The sequence below is a fragment of the Sinocyclocheilus rhinocerous genome, unplaced genomic scaffold (genome assembly GCF_001515625.1).
Source record: "Sinocyclocheilus rhinocerous isolate Xijiao unplaced genomic scaffold, SAMN03320098_v1.1 scaffold2254, whole genome shotgun sequence".
NCBI lineage: Eukaryota > Metazoa > Chordata > Actinopteri > Cypriniformes > Cyprinidae > Sinocyclocheilus > Sinocyclocheilus rhinocerous.
The window spans coordinates 500401-516352 of NW_015652339.1; the positions used below are offsets into that span (position 1 = coordinate 500401).

General features: G+C 32.6%; 2 protein-coding genes across 2 annotated transcripts in view; both read left to right on the forward strand.

Annotated features, from left to right (window-relative positions):
* Nucleotides 1-4493, forward strand: part of il1rl2 (interleukin 1 receptor-like 2) — a 19392-nt gene extending 14899 nt beyond the window's left edge. Inside the window, exons 7-11 of the mRNA XM_016520871.1 lie at nt 790-904; nt 1014-1153; nt 1255-1395; nt 2458-2616; nt 3789-4493. Coding sequence (XP_016376357.1) covers nt 790-904; nt 1014-1153; nt 1255-1395; nt 2458-2616; nt 3789-4225 — 992 coding nt within the window. The 3' untranslated portion in view covers nt 4226-4493. The remainder of the gene's footprint in view (nt 1-789; nt 905-1013; nt 1154-1254; nt 1396-2457; nt 2617-3788) is intronic.
* Nucleotides 4494-8399: 3906 nt separating this feature from the next.
* The window catches only part of il1rl1 (interleukin 1 receptor-like 1), a 9269-nt gene continuing 1716 nt past the window's right edge, over nt 8400-15952 (forward strand). Inside the window, exons 1-9 of the mRNA XM_016520866.1 lie at nt 8400-8480; nt 8590-8670; nt 10397-10649; nt 11594-11769; nt 12880-13053; nt 13128-13196; nt 14768-14891; nt 15084-15217; nt 15543-15680. Coding sequence (XP_016376352.1) covers nt 8592-8670; nt 10397-10649; nt 11594-11769; nt 12880-13053; nt 13128-13196; nt 14768-14891; nt 15084-15217; nt 15543-15680 — 1147 coding nt within the window. The 5' untranslated portion in view covers nt 8400-8480; nt 8590-8591. The remainder of the gene's footprint in view (nt 8481-8589; nt 8671-10396; nt 10650-11593; nt 11770-12879; nt 13054-13127; nt 13197-14767; nt 14892-15083; nt 15218-15542; nt 15681-15952) is intronic.

The window sequence follows — 15952 nt, forward strand, 5'->3', positions numbered from 1 at the left end:
CTTTTAAGTTTAACACTTTTGTTTTATTTTATTTTATTAATATTAGATTTTATTTTTATTTAATCATATTTAATTTATTTTTATTTAAGTTTTAGTAATTTTTGTAATTCACAGTCTCCATAAAGAATTTCATATTATGGATTATGGACCCGTATTTTAGCAACAGTTTAAAGTTAAAAACGTCTTAATGAATTTGTTTCTTACAAACACGCAGCTTTTGTCTTCTCCAGATGTTAACTGATGGGCTGGAGTGCTGTGGATTACTTGTGGATTATTGTGATGTTTTTATCAGCTGTTTGGACTCTCATTCTGACGGCACCCATTCACTGCAGAACACCCATTGCTGAGACACTGATGCAATGCTACATTTCTCCAAATCTGATGAAAAAATCAACCTTATTGACATTTTGGATGGCCTGAGGCTGAGTACATTTTCATTTTTGGGTTAATTAGTCCTTTAAGGCAGTTGTGGCCTAATGGTTAGAGAGTCGGACTTGAAGGTTGCGGGTTTGAGTCTCAGGTTCGGTAGGGATTGTCGGTGGGGAGAGTGAATAACCAGCGCTCTCTTCCACCTTCAATACCACGACTGAGGTAGTGCACTTGGATGGGTGAAATGCAGAGCACCAATTCTGAGTATGGGACACCATGCTTGGCCACACGTCACGTCCTTTTCCCTTTCCTTTTTTCAGTTCAAGAAATGAATTGGAATTTCAATTCTGATTGAGCCTGATGTACGTGATCATGTGCAGCGTGTGTTTGAAAAGTGCAATAACATTCATGTCATCACAGGTGAAAGTTGCACACTTAAGTGCAAAGCTCTCGTTGGGAAGAACGACAATGGAGAAACTTTTATTTACTGGTCTAGTGACTCTGAATCTCTTGATCCGAACTACAACTTCAGCATGTAAGGACAAAAAAAACGTTTGCTCTTTATGCATGAATATTTTATATATAAAGAGAGCGAGTGTTTTATAAATGATGTGACTAACCACTGACTAACCTCATTTTATCAGCGTGAAAGAGGGCGATCGGGAGTACCTGCTGTCTGTTTTATACATCACAGAAGTCACAGAAGAATATTTCTACACTAATTTCACCTGTGCGGTTCAACACCCAGCAGGTTCAGATTTTGGAAAAATCTTTCTTATTCCAGGTGGGCTCAAGTTTATCTTTTACCCTTGTATATTATTGTTTATGTCTGCTCTTTTCTAACCTGTTTCTTGTCTTCTTTCTTCTTCTTACTTGTCTCTCCAGCGAGTCAGAATGAGCGTTATTACTGGATCGGTCTTGGTCTGGTGGCTCTGCTCATATTACTGTGTGCCGTGGTGTTTCTCTTTAGAGTCGATCTGGTTCTGGCTTACAGAACTGTTTGCTCGTCTGCTGCCGTAAGCAGCGGTATGTCTTTATCTCAGATTCACTTATTTTATTGACTGTGCTCTGTAGAGATGCTTTTAGAGATGCTGTAGATTGACCTTGATGACCATGCTTTAGTTTTAAGTAAACACAAAATGAAAAGAAGAAAAATATTTAATATTTTTTATATTAAATATTATTATAATATTTACATTAGTAAATATTTATATAATTACTTATGTATTATTTTTTATTATTATTTAGTCATATTTTGTGTTTTTATTTTGCATAAATATATTTTTTGCATTGTGATATTGTTTCAATGACAGTTATGCACATTTTAAATAAATATATAATGAAATGAACTGAAAAGGCAATGCAAAAATCTTAATGCTCCTAAAATAAGCTTGTGGAGAAAGAAAGAAAGAAAGAAAGAAAGAAAGAAAGAAAGTTATTTTTTGGTAAAATATGACTTGGACATGTTTGGCCAATGTTTCCCAGCTTTAATAAATATTTGTAATTCTTTACAAAATCATCACATTAAAGAAGATATAGAGTAGAATACTGACTGCAAACCTGCATGATTTTGTGGCAATATTGTGATGATTTGTCAACAAGCCAATTACAAATATTGTTGTTATTATTATAATTATTTTATTATTAAATCTTGGAAACATTGCCTAAATATGTCCAAGTCATATTTGACCTTAAAATTAAAAATAAAATAATAATAATCAGTGCACAATCAACAGGTGACAAAAACAGCATATCACTGTTTGAGTATCAGTATTTATTATGATTACATAAAATAATTGTATATTTTTTTTATTTTGTAATTAAAATAATTACATTGTGATTTTACTGTTATATTTTAAGTGTAATTTTTCGAAATTGAGATTTATAAGCTGAATACATAAGCTTTCCATTGATGTATGGTTCGTTAGGATCGTGATAATATTTGGACGAGATACAACTATTTGAAAATCTGGAATCTGAGGGTGCAAAAAAATCTAAATATTGAGAAAATCATCTTTAAAGTTGTTGTGCTCCAGGGCCACATATTTTATTTTTGTAAGTGTTGATTATTCTCATGCTTTATTTAAGATGACAAGTTGTACGATGCGTATGTGAGTTACCTTCATGGTGATCAGCACAGCTCATCTTCTGCGATGACGTTTGCCTTGGATTTCCTTCCTGCGGTGCTGGAGGATCTTTATGGTTACAAACTCTTTATCAGCGGTCGTGATGAACTTCCTGGGGAAGGTAAACATCCTTTCACATGATCACACCAACACAGCTCTAATGACACAAAAACCTGCTCAAATAACCAATGCATGTTTGAATTAAATAACTGAAAAATCTTGATTTTAAAAATTGCAGAAAAGTAAAAAAAAAAAAATGTAAACACGTAAAAAAAAAAAAGTTAAAAAATTAAAAATGTCTCTGCAGCATAACACTCAAAAAAATTTAATTTAAGATCAATGTATCTGAATTGCATATAAAATATCCATGCATTTGGATTACACATTTTTAACATAATCAAATAGTCTTAATTTGATGCATATTTGTCAGTCATACATAAATGAAAGAGGGCAGATTTCTGTAATAGTGCTAATAAAATGAATGTGTTTAAAATACACAATAACTAGCTTTATATTTTTATCATCAATAAAACCAATTGTTTCAACCTCAGAAATTTTAACCAGATATTGCTTGTTCAGCACAGCTAACCATATTTTAACCACGTTCATACTTTTGAACTGAATATATTAATTTTTTCACGATGAACAGATTTATGATGATTTTAAGCAATTTTAATAAATGCATTTTGAAAATATGATATGAATAAAATCAAATAGATGCAAGTTGTTATTAAAACTTACCATTGTTTTGAGTGCATATGTTGCATTTATGTATGACTGAAAAATATGCATCACATTGTTTGTTAAAACTGTGTAATCCAGTGTTATTTTAGCATCATTGATATAATATTATAGTTTTCCTATTAATATTGTTATTAATATTATAGTTTTTTATTATTTTAATTTTTTCCATTTTCATTTTCATTTGAAAGTTTTAGTAATTTTGTTGTGTTTTTATCATTTTTAGTAGTTTGTGATATATATATATATACATATATATATATATAGTTTATATTCATTTATATTTCAGTTTTAGTTATTGTAGTACATCAAGTAAAAATAAATTAAATTGAGAAGTTGTAATTAATTCTCTTAATTAAAATGGCAACTAGCTGAATTAAAAACAAAACATTTATATTTTATTTCAGTTAATGTTTATTTTATTTTTATTTAATAAAATAACTTTTTAGTTAACTATGATTACCCTGGTCTAATCCAAATGGATTAATTCTTGAGTGTTTAATGTAACACAGCCATACTTAAAAACATACTTTAATCGACACTCTTTTTCAGCGGTGCATGAAGTAATTGCTGACAGAATGAGCCGAAGTAGAAGGCTGATCATTGTTCTTACATCACAGAGCTGTGTGTCGCCTCAAACCGACGCCACCAAGAGCCTTTTACCAGATAAACTCCCCATATCAGACCATGATGTGCAATTGAAAGAAACGACCACTTCCTCTGACCAAATATGGGCCGCTTACGAACAGCGGGTGGGTCTCTATGATGCTTTAGTGAAGCAGGGTCTGAAAGTCATCCTGGTGCAGGTGGAGGACGGGGTTGAAGAGGCTCTGCTGCCCGAATCTTTGCAATACATCAGCCGCACTAAAGGCATCCTCAAATGGAGGCAGAACGCCAGTGATCGGGGGAACAGAAGCTTCTGGAAATACATGCGCTATCGAATGCCTCCAGCGAAGCGGCGGAAGAACCAAGAGCTGACAGTGCTTTGAGATCTCTTTGACACTCTACACAAGTACCTGAACTCGTTATGAATGTGTATTGATTACACAAGTCAAGTGTGCTGCGAGAAACACAAGAATGCACACTGAGGGGCCGTTCACAAAGAATGCATTTTTCTATTCCAGTGTGCTAGACCGTTATGCTCGCGTCTCGCACATGAGCGCCACGTTTTTAAGACGCCGTGTCAAGTGAAAAGAATTTAAACCTTTCAGCGCCATGCAGCGCCGCTCATCAATGTCAGTTCCACAGCAGTGGACCAATCAGAAGACCCCGGAGGCGGGGCAAGTGTTGCAAGATTTTGTTTACAGTAGCAAGTTGGCATGGCAACATGGCGGAGGAGGCATTCTAGGCTGTGCTTTTTTAAAAACTATTCCTTAGCGCTGCCTCTCGCAGTATTAAATGCAAAGATGTGTTCTGTGTGAACGGCCCCTTAGTATGCGAGCTTGCAATGCATGAGTGTGTGTACTTGGGTAGAGAAGTTTTGTTGCATTTGTGTGAAGAAACTTTGCCAAGTATCTTGTAACTGTGAAGAAAAAACTAAAACAAAAAAGACAGGTGATGCAAGTTAACAATGCAGGTCAAATGAACTGATATGTATATAGAAGTACATAGAATTTGTTTTGTTTTTTTCAGTGGAACTCTGTTTTTCCCTCCATTATTTTTATGTACTTTTTTTAATGCAGCATGTTAAACTAGTGCATATGCAGTTGAGTATTTTGTGTTTACAGTTAAGCCAGGAGTTTTTACTCTCTTTATTTGTTTGTTTACTTTTCATTTTTTCTTATTTGTTATGAATTATTATTATTCATATTTTGTCCAGAATTATTTAATATAAGAATAAATATAGCGAGCTTTTACAAGTGGCAGTTATTGTGACATGTCAGAGTAAATATTGTTACATCTTTTTAGAGAAAAACAATAAACATAATTTAAAAAAAAATCTTAAGTGGCAAATGCTTTTATAGGCTATGACATAAATCAGTGAAAATCTGATTTATGTCATAAATCACTCTCATAAATTGTTAAATATCATACACTGATGTAAGGATAAAATAAACTCAGATACCTTGATCTTCTGAGACAGACAATACACACACAGTGCATTAACATACAGATGTCTGTTTCTGCATCTCACTGAGAGAAAATGCGGGAAAATGTCTCTCACATATGCATTGGGTTTTTCCTCATCCCCTTCCTTCCCCGCACCCATCCTTCTCTTCACCCAGCACACTCAGAATGGTCCTAGAATAACCAAATGTCAGAATAATAGCAATAATTAAAGACCGACAAACAACCAATCTGCCTTTCAACCTAAATTAGAGGTCATACTAAAATGGAGTCAGATTAGATAATAAAATGGAGTCAGATTTGAGTTAAACCTAAATTGAATAACTCTGCACGCTGAAAAGACCGAACACGCAAGAAACCTTCATCCACCACTGGATACCTTCCTTGGGCCAAGTGCGTGGACCTTACACTGAAAAAAGCTAGTATAGAAACAATTTTCACTCAGAAATTTCTAGTAAATTTCACAATTAATTACAAAGAAACAGATATACTGATCTACTATTTAAGCTGTAAGCAATGTTAAAACATGTTAGCAATGTGCTAATTCATGTTAGCAACATGCTAAAACATGCTAGCAACGTGCTAATTCATGCTAGCATCATGTTAAAACATACTAGCAGCGTGTTAATTCATGCTAGCAACATGTTAATTCATGTAGATATGTATAGGGTAATTCATGCTTACAATGTGTTAAATGTTAGCAACTTGTTAAATCATGCTAACAACACGTTAAATCATGCTATCAACATGTTAAAACATGTTAGCAATGTGTTAAATCATGTTAGAAACATGCTAAAGCAGACTAAAACATGTTACCAAGGTATTAGCAACATATTAAAACATGCATACATGTTAAATCATGTTAGCAACATGTTAAAACGTACTAGCAAAGTGTTAAAATATGTTCGCATTAATTCATGCTAACAATGTGTTAAATCATGGTGTTAACATGTTAGCAACATACTAAAGCATACTAAAACATGTTAGCGACGTGTTAAATCATGATATCAAAATGTTAAATCAGTTAGTAACATGTTAAAACATGTTAGCAATGTGTTAAATCATGTTAGCAACATATTAAAACATGGATACATGTTAAATCATGCTAGCAACATGCTAAAACATGTTAGCAAGGTGTTAAATCATGTTAGCAACATTAAAACATGCATACACGTTAAATCAAGATAGCAAAGTGCTAAAGCATACTAGCAAATTGTTAAAACACGTTAGCAACATGCTAATTAATGCTAACAATGTGTTAAATCATGCTGTTAACATGTTAGCAACATACTAAAGCATACTAAAACATGTTAGTGACATGTTAAATCATGATATCAAAGTGTTAAATCATGTTAGTAACATGCTAAAACATACTAGCAAAGTGTTAAAACATGTAAGCAACATGCTAATTCATGTTAATGTGTTAAAACAGGTTAGCAGCATGCTAAATCATGCTAGCAATGTGCTAAAACATGTTAGCAGCATGTTAGATCATGTTAGAACCTTGCTTATAACATATTAATAACATTTCATTGACTTCAAGTAAAATCTTCAATCTTCAAGCTTTTCAAAGTTATTTAAAACTTTCAAACAAGGCTTTTGTCAAGCCAACATCAAAGTTTTTTTTTTTTTTTTTGCAAAATTTGCTATGTAGATTAATTGCTACATTGCTTGCAACTGATAATGGTGAAAGAATAAGGTAAGAACAGGTTATTGCAACTATTATGAATGATAAATGTAACTAGGCCTATTGCATGTTTTGAGAGCAATAAAGCTGATCTAAGTGATTTTCATCATTTCGGGGGTTTCCACTGCACGTCAGGTCAAACATCGCTGGATAATCTGATTCTGCACTGAAGAGAAACAGGAAGTTCTTGCTCTGCTTGTGGCTCATATGTTGGTGGCTTTTGTTCACCTTGATTCATTTCCAGCTAAATTCTACGCATGAGCTCTGAACGTGTCATCATATGGCTGCGTTCAGCCGCCTAAACTCCAACAGTGAATGCAAATACATACATCTATTAGAAACTATTCTCTTGAATGTCTAAATATCTAAACGGTCTGTTTTTGGTGAAAAATAATAGAATTTGGAGTGCTAGAATCGGTTGCCCGTGTTAAATTTGACCCGTGTTAAATACATCACTGCACACTCTCCTCAACAAAACACGTGATTTGAGTCATTAGTGTCAGTGGAGCTAATATTTTGTGATGAGTGCTGAAGTTAAGGTTATGGGTTTGTTCTAGCCTCTAACCTTGTAATTATGAACGATAACCATATTGATGCCTGCCTCGACAAGTAATGATCTTCTGTTCCAGATGTATATCACATTATTATTTATTTACTTAGTCTTACTTATTTAAATGTTCTTTCTGTTCTCAATGTCATGTATGTATGTATGTATGTATGTATGTATGTTTGTAACAAGAGCTCCTAAACACACACACACACACACACACACACACACACACAATCCTTGTTTGTTTGCACCATTTGGCGAATAAAGTTCATTCTGATTCTGATTCTGGTCTCCTGTGATTATTCCTGTGAATCTGTACAAATAGAAGCGGGACAGACTGGATTTGATTAAAACAAACAGATACTCTAAAATAAAATTCATGTTTGTGGGTGGGGAGGTATTTTTTTATTGATTTACATTTATTATTATTTTTATTAATTTATACATTTGCTTTTTTTTATACATATATGTATTTTTATTTCATTTGCAATATTATTATTATTATTTATTTATTTATTTTTATTTTATTATTTTATTTTTTTGAAGGGATTATCAAATTTAAAGCCTTTACTGAAGCCTTGAATGCAATGTTGCTTTGGATAAAAGCATTTTCCACATGCAGAAATATTAATGTAATGAAAAGTATTTATTGATTTTGCTCCAAAAGGCCCAAAATGTAAACCTTTTTAGTATTTTATGAATTTTAAACCGGTTAAAACTGGTTTGATCCCTTTAATCTCTTCTGATGATATCCTGTTTTCTAAAGCAGAAGGTCAAGAATGAGAGATAAAGTGAAGATTATGTGATAGAAGAGTTGAGTAAATTGTGATAGATCCTCTTTCGTCTTCTCGTATCACACCGGTTGCAAATAACTGAAATAACGTCAGTCATCAGCTTCACTTGAACTCATCCGGAGCCCGTTACACATGCAGACATAAAGGTACCTCACTTTCTTGTCTTTTAGAGTCAGTAATATGGTGCTGAATTATGGTCAAATAGATATAAACTGAAGTTTTACCTTTTAAACTTTGAGATGATATGCTTTGCAGGGATGATGATGATGATGTTACAGATCATTTTGCTCCTGACTGAATCTGTTCTGGTCTCTTCATACGCATTAAACTCCACAGGTAAGATGAACTTCATATTAGCACATTATAAAAATTTTTATGATTGATTGATTTATAAAATAGAAATTTGTGTTGTTGACAAATTGGCATATTTTAGGTTAAAACAAGATGCTGAGATGGTTTTTTTTGTAAAGGAAAGAAAAACTATTTTGTCCAAAAGTAAATTTTGACGTCTTTATTTATTTATTTGCACTTTTTTAATAGCTATTAGGGTTGTTTGCAAGTGGAGAGATTTTTCATAAAAGGAGATGCTGAGATGGAAAATTATTTTGTCCAAAAATAAAATGATTTGACCTATTTATTTATTTATTTATTTTAAGGGATTATTGAACTAAAACGCATATGAATATTCATGTGAATTCTGATTATTTTGCTCTTGACTGAATCTGATCTGGTGTCTTCATATGACATAAACTCATCAGCTAACTTCATATTAGCATATTTGTTATAAAAAATATATATATTTGGGTTTTTTTGCGAATAGACAGATTTTAAGGTTAAAAGTAGCTATCGTTTGTCCAAAAATAAACTAATTAATAAACATGTTTTTATTAATTTATTATAAAAAATTTTTTTTGATATTTGTACTGTTGACAAAAGGACACATTTTAGATTTAAAAAGTAGATGCTGAGATACTTTTTAGTCTGGAAAAAATCTTGTCCAAAAATAAAATAATAGTTAATAAACATTATTCATTTATTTATTTATTTATTTAAAAAAAAATTATATTTGTATTGTTGAAGAAGGACACATTTTAGATTAAAAAAAGATGCTGAGATACTTTTTAGTCTGGAAAAAAAATAGATTTTGTCCAAAAAATAATTTTTATTTATTTATTTATTACTGAACTGAATATTCAAAAGCATTCAGATACTTCAGATAATTTTGCTCCTCACTGAATCTGTTCTGGTATCTTCATATGCATGAAAATTTCACATTAGCATATACTGTAAAAAAAATTCCGTAAAATTTACGGTAAAAAAACGGCAGCTGTGGTTGCCGGAATTTTACCGTAAAAACTATGGTAGGAACGCTTTAGGTTTTACGATTTTAAATTAAATTGGTGATGAGAAAGTCACATGATGAACCAAAGCCCATCACAAGCAGCTTTTAAATAATATCATATATAGAAGGTGCACGGTGTTGTTCACACAAACACTAAACACCATCATGGTAACACACATTAAACTGAAATAATGCAATAAACATTTATTTAACAACATTAGGTGTAACACACAACCCTAATATACAAAACTGATAAGAAAAAACTAAATAGAAACATAGTTATTTCAACAAAAAACATTAAATTTGAAATGTAACGCAGGGAATTCTGGGAATGTCAATTTACGGTTATTCACTGTAAATTATACGGTCTTTTTCACTTACAAAAACGGTATACTACCGTAAAATTAATGTCCAATACATGTAATGTCCAATACAGTTTTTCACCGTATATAGTAGGGGAATTTACCGTTAACCATTTAACAGGTTTTTACTGTAGCATTTTTACAGTCTTTTACTGTTAAATTCACGGTCATTTTTTACAAACAGATATTTGGGTTGTTGAGAAATGGATTTTAGATTAAAAGGGGATGCTGGGATGCTTTTTGGTTGGAAAGGAAAAATGATTTTGTCTAAACTGTTTGGGTGGTACAGTAAAACGACATGTCATTCAGACATCAACACAACAACTGGACTGAAACTCATGTGTCTGTTTTTTATCAGTTCAGTGTGAAAGACCCGATGCAAAGACGACACGGCGAGTGAGAGCTGGAGAATCCTTATATCTGCCCTGTCCGAATCTCCAGTGCTATGAAGATACTGAAAACAGCTTGTATGTTTGGTTCAGAAACCTCAGCAGAACAAAGCAGGTGGAGCAGATCGGGACGGAGGAGAGCGAGCGCGTCCATTACCACCAGTCTGTTTTATACATCCTCTGGTTAAACCTGAACGACACGGGACGATACATCACACGCTGGTGATCACACACATTCATTCAGCTCTCAATGCACATCCGTGTTGTTCCAAACCTGTATGACATGCATTCATTAAATACAGAAGGAAATATTTTGAAAATGCTCATCATAAAGTAATGCATGTGACTCAAGAACAACACTCCACATCTTCTGAAGTCATATAATATAGGTTATAGGAACAAACCCAAGTTTGAAGTTTATTATTTTGTGTTTTACAGAAGAAAGAAAGTCATACATTTGGCGCATCATGAGGATGAGTAAATGATGAGAGGATTAAAATTTTTCGGTGTACTGTCCCTTTAAATGCATGTTATATCAACATTTAGAGAACTTGAAAAGTAGTCACACCTAAAAAAAAAAAAAATTAATGTGCAATAGCATTTAAAAATTTGGGGTTGGTAAATTTTTTTATGTTTTTGAGAAAAGTATCTTCAGCTCACCAAGGGTGCGTGTATTCCATCAAAAATACAGTAAAAACTGTGAAATATTATTTCAAATCAAAATAGCTGTTCGCTATGTGAATATATTGTAAACTGTAATTTATTCCTGTGAACAAAGCTGCATTTTCAGCATCATTACTCCAGTCTTCAGTGTCACATGATCTTCAGAAATCATTCTAATATTCTGATTTGCTGCTCAAGAAACATTTCTGATTATTATCAAGGTTGAAAACAGTTGTGCTGCTTCATATTTCGCAGAAACCGTGATACATTTTACTTTTCAGGATTCTTTGATGAATAGAAAGTTCAAAAGAACAGCATTTATTTGAAATAGAAATATTTTATATAACATTATAAATGCCTTTACTGTCACTTTTAAATAATTGAATGCATTCTTGCTGAATTAAAAAAAACAAAAAAATCATACTGACCCCAAACATTTGAACAGTAGCGATTTTCTGTTGTAATCAACATGAGCTGATATGAATGTGTGTGTTGTCCTGTAGGTGGTATGCAGAGGATGAGTGTGATGAATTTGAAACTGAAATTGTGGTTTATGAGGAGTTCAGCACGGATCTCTTGTACCACACAATGCCCGAACAGAAGGTGTCGGGAATCAACTGTCCCGTGTGTGAAGGTCAGCAGGGCTCGATCGTCTGGTATAAGGTCTGTTTGGGTGGATGTTCGGTACATTTGACTGCATGTGCACTCACAGTGTGTGAGTCACAAAAGAGAGCGAGAGACGCTGATTACTCAACATTAGATCAGATCAATGATGTTACACAAGAAGAATTTCCTGTTTACTTGGAAATATTTCACATCACAGAAGTAGAATTTCATGTTAACTAAAGCAAACCCGCAAATGTTATGTGTAATTCAGTTATATAAAATTCAACTGTTCACTCATATTGCTAAACACTTACTGAATGATAACATTGAATTAAATTAGACAACAATACAAAAAAAAATGAATAAATACAAAAATACCAATTCTGTGAAATTTACTATCAATTTCTGAGTGAAAAACCTTTTAAAATAAATCCTGCACCACGTTTTTTTTTGTGTGTACTTAAAGGGGTCATGAATTGCATTTTTTACTTTATAATATTCCTTAAAGTGTATGAAAGCTTGTTTCTGCCTTGGGATAAAAAATAAATAAATTTTAAAAAGGCAATTGCGACTTTTTATCTTATAATCCTGACTTTTTTTTCCGTAGCACAATTCAGAGAAAAAAAAAATCAAGAAATTGCAACAAAAAAAATAGAATTTGTACACAAAAAAATCTGAATTGCAAGACATTAACTCAAACTTGTGAGGGGGGAAAAAAAGGCAGATTTGTAAGACACGCAATTGTAAGAAAAAACAAAGCAAACAAGAATTGTGAGATATAAACTTGCAAATTTCAAGAAAAAAGTCAGAATTAAAAAGTCTGAAAAACAAATCGCCAATACAAATACCTCTTTTAGTTTTTTATTCTGTGGCGGAAACAAAACAAAACAAAAAGAGACGTAAACTCCTTTAATGGCGAGAGAAAAAATAAAATTAAAATGTGAGATATAAACTCAGAATTGTGAGAAAAAGTTGATATCTTGCAATTCTGTGTACATCCCGTAATTCTGAGGAAGAAAAGAATTGTGACATAAAAATGTGCGATTATTAGGCTATTTTTGCGATTATCCACTGCTGTGATATTTGCATATTAAATTATTTTCATATTGAACAATTGAAATGCGATTAACTAATCGTGCAAAGTGTGAATTAGACTGTTATGTTTACATCTACTCCATCAAAGGTTGCTTTCTTTTTTGGCAGAATTTCGCTCTTATTCCAAACCAAGAGTTTGCTGGTGTTTTACGTATTCCTAACTCTTCAAAAGAAAGCGAGGGCATTTACACCTGTGTTTGCACGTGGGAGCATCACGGGATAAAACACAACTCCTCTGGATCTCGCAGACTGATCATCAAAGGTAGATTCATCACTGGACTGTGGTTCACCTGTGATAGATGACATTTTCTAACACGATCTTCCTCTTGTTCATAGAACAGACCATCAGCAGTCCTCCAAAGTTTCTGCTGCCCATCAATAACTCCGTTGTGTTTGCTGATGTGGGTGAGGAAACACATTCAAATCAATTACCATCACAGTGCTGCTTTATTTTCTCTTATTTTTCCCTGCTAAAAATGTAAACATTGTATTTGCCACCTGAATTGGATTCTGTACAATTCTGTACAACCAGAAATAACACTATAAAAAGCATGTAAAAAAAAAAAAGTTGGCTACTTCTCAGACATTTAAAAAAAATACAAATAAACATGAGAACAAATGATTTTTAATCAATTTTTTATTTCACAAAATGTGAATATTATAAACAGCGTTTTGAACATTTTTTTTAAATGTAGATTTTTTTTATGTGCACTTTCCTAAAGTTCGAACAGTAGAGTATGGCGCTTGCAACACCAAGATCATGGGTTCGATTCCCAAATGTACAATGTAAGATTATACAAATGTACATCTTCAACACAGCACGCATTTCTTCAAATAATGTTTTTTCATTTTTTCTTTCTTAACGCATGTATTATGTTAAAATTCTGTTTACAAATCGATTGTTATATACACTGTAAAAAATGATTGTGATTTTAACAGTAAAAGACTGTAAAAATGCTACAGTAAAAACCTGTTAACTGGTTAACAGTAAGTTTCCATACTATATTCGGTGAATAAATGTAATTACATTTAATGTAATTTTACAATAAAATACTGTTAAAAATACGGTTTATGGAAGTGAAAAAGAAAAAGTCATTGTATAATTTACAGTGACAAACCGTAAATTGAAGAATCCCAGAATTCCCTGCATGACACTTCATATTTTATGTATTTGTTGTTGAAATAACATGTTTCTTCTTAGTTTTTTCTTATCAGTTGTGTACATTAGGGTTTAATCTTACATCTAATGTTGTTAAATTAATGTTTATTGCATTATTTCAGTATCATGTGTGTCACCATGATGGGGTTTAGTGTTTGTGTGAACGACACTTCAGTCAAGTCTGTAAAACCTAAAATGTTGCTACCATATTTTTTACGGTGAAGTTCTGGCAACCGCAGCTGCCGGTATTTTACCGTAAATGTCACAGATTTTTTTTTTTACAGTTGTACAGGATCAAATTCACCCTAATTTGTATTCAATATAATTCACCAAAAATTCACACACCAAAAATGTCTCGCACGTTTCTAAAAAAAAAAAATAAACATGAGAATATGTTTTTTTTTTTAATATTTTTTTTAAGTATTATGAAATATTTTCAAAAAATATTTCTATTAATTAAATTTTTTATTTTTGTCTACTTGCCTGAAGTTCAAACAGTATAGAGTATGGCGCTAGCAACACCAAGATTATTGTTCGATTCCTAGCTAAATTTGCATGCATAATTTCTTCAAATAAAAGTGTCTGCCAAATGCATAAATATATGAATGTAAATACCCTCGAATCCACAACACGTCCGAGAGTTGAAACTTTGCAGGCATGTTCATGAGAAATAGACACACAACTTCAAGAAAAAACATCTTGGGTTAACCAGTATTTTTGTTGTTGTTTTTTTTATGCACCAAAATGTCAGCATGTTTTCATAGTGAACTCTGGAAAGATGTAATGTCTGAAAGCCTTGATTGCTCTTGTTTCTCAGGTTCAGAGGTGATCCTTAATTGCTCGGTCTTCTTTGGACTGACTGTGTGTGACCGGTGCTCTATTCGCTGGGAGAAGAATGGGATCAGGCCGAGTGGGTTAAATGGATATGAGCAGAAATACAGGTGGAAATCTCCTTCTACAAACTACCTAATAATACAGGAGTTAAACTACATTTTCAGAAAAGTAGGGCACAAAATAATGAGACATATTTACACTAAACCCAGCTGACCTTCTGCTCTAGTACTTGTAGTATCTCTGATATGAACAGAAACGCTATGACACAGATCCAGATACTCAGTGCTGTTTTTCTCCAGAAAGATGGATGGCACCGTTCAGTCAGTTTTGACCATCACTGAAGTTTCTGAGTCGGACCTCCGTTCTGAGTTTGCCTGCAAAGCTGAAGACTCTGTTGAAGTGATTTTTGTGTCAGTAACTTTGAAGAGTCGAGGTGAGATCCTATCATCCCATATATGAATATAGTTCAGTTTAATTAAAACTGCATTATTTTACCCAAAAATATGTATTTTTATGTATATTGAATTTTGTGAGTAGTGTGTCTTGCTTAGTAAGCAAAGTTAATGCTTGGATAAACAACACTTCATAAAGACTTCTATTTTAATATTAATATTTTTATTAACATTTTAAAATTTGTTTTATTCCATTTTATCATTGTGATATTTTAATATTAGTATAAATCGTAACTAAAAGTCAAAGCCTTGTTTTGTGGCGCTGTTGTTTCATTGAGGTTTGCATTATGCCATGTTTTATTTTAGCATCGGTGTTCTGTGTGATTCTGGCATGCATTTGCACGTTTCTTGTTTTGCTGCTGGTCGGTGGAGTATTGAAGTGGTTTGCATTGGATCTGGTGCTGTTCTTAAGGCAAATTTTTGTCAAGCTCTACAGGAAAGAGGGTAACGAATAATATTTTATAAATGTTTGAATACATTTGAATAAATAATAGATAATATTTGAAAAAGTATATACATTAATATATTATTTATTAAAGTATTAAAATATGTAATAAATAAATATTGTTTATATACATCTAAAATATCTAAATATTGTGTGTGTGTGTGTGTGTGTGTGTGTGTGAGTGTGTGTGTGTGTGAGTGCGAGAGTGAGTGTGTGAGTGTGTGTGTGAGTGCGAGTGTGTGTGTGTGTGTGTGTGAGAGGGTGTGTGTGT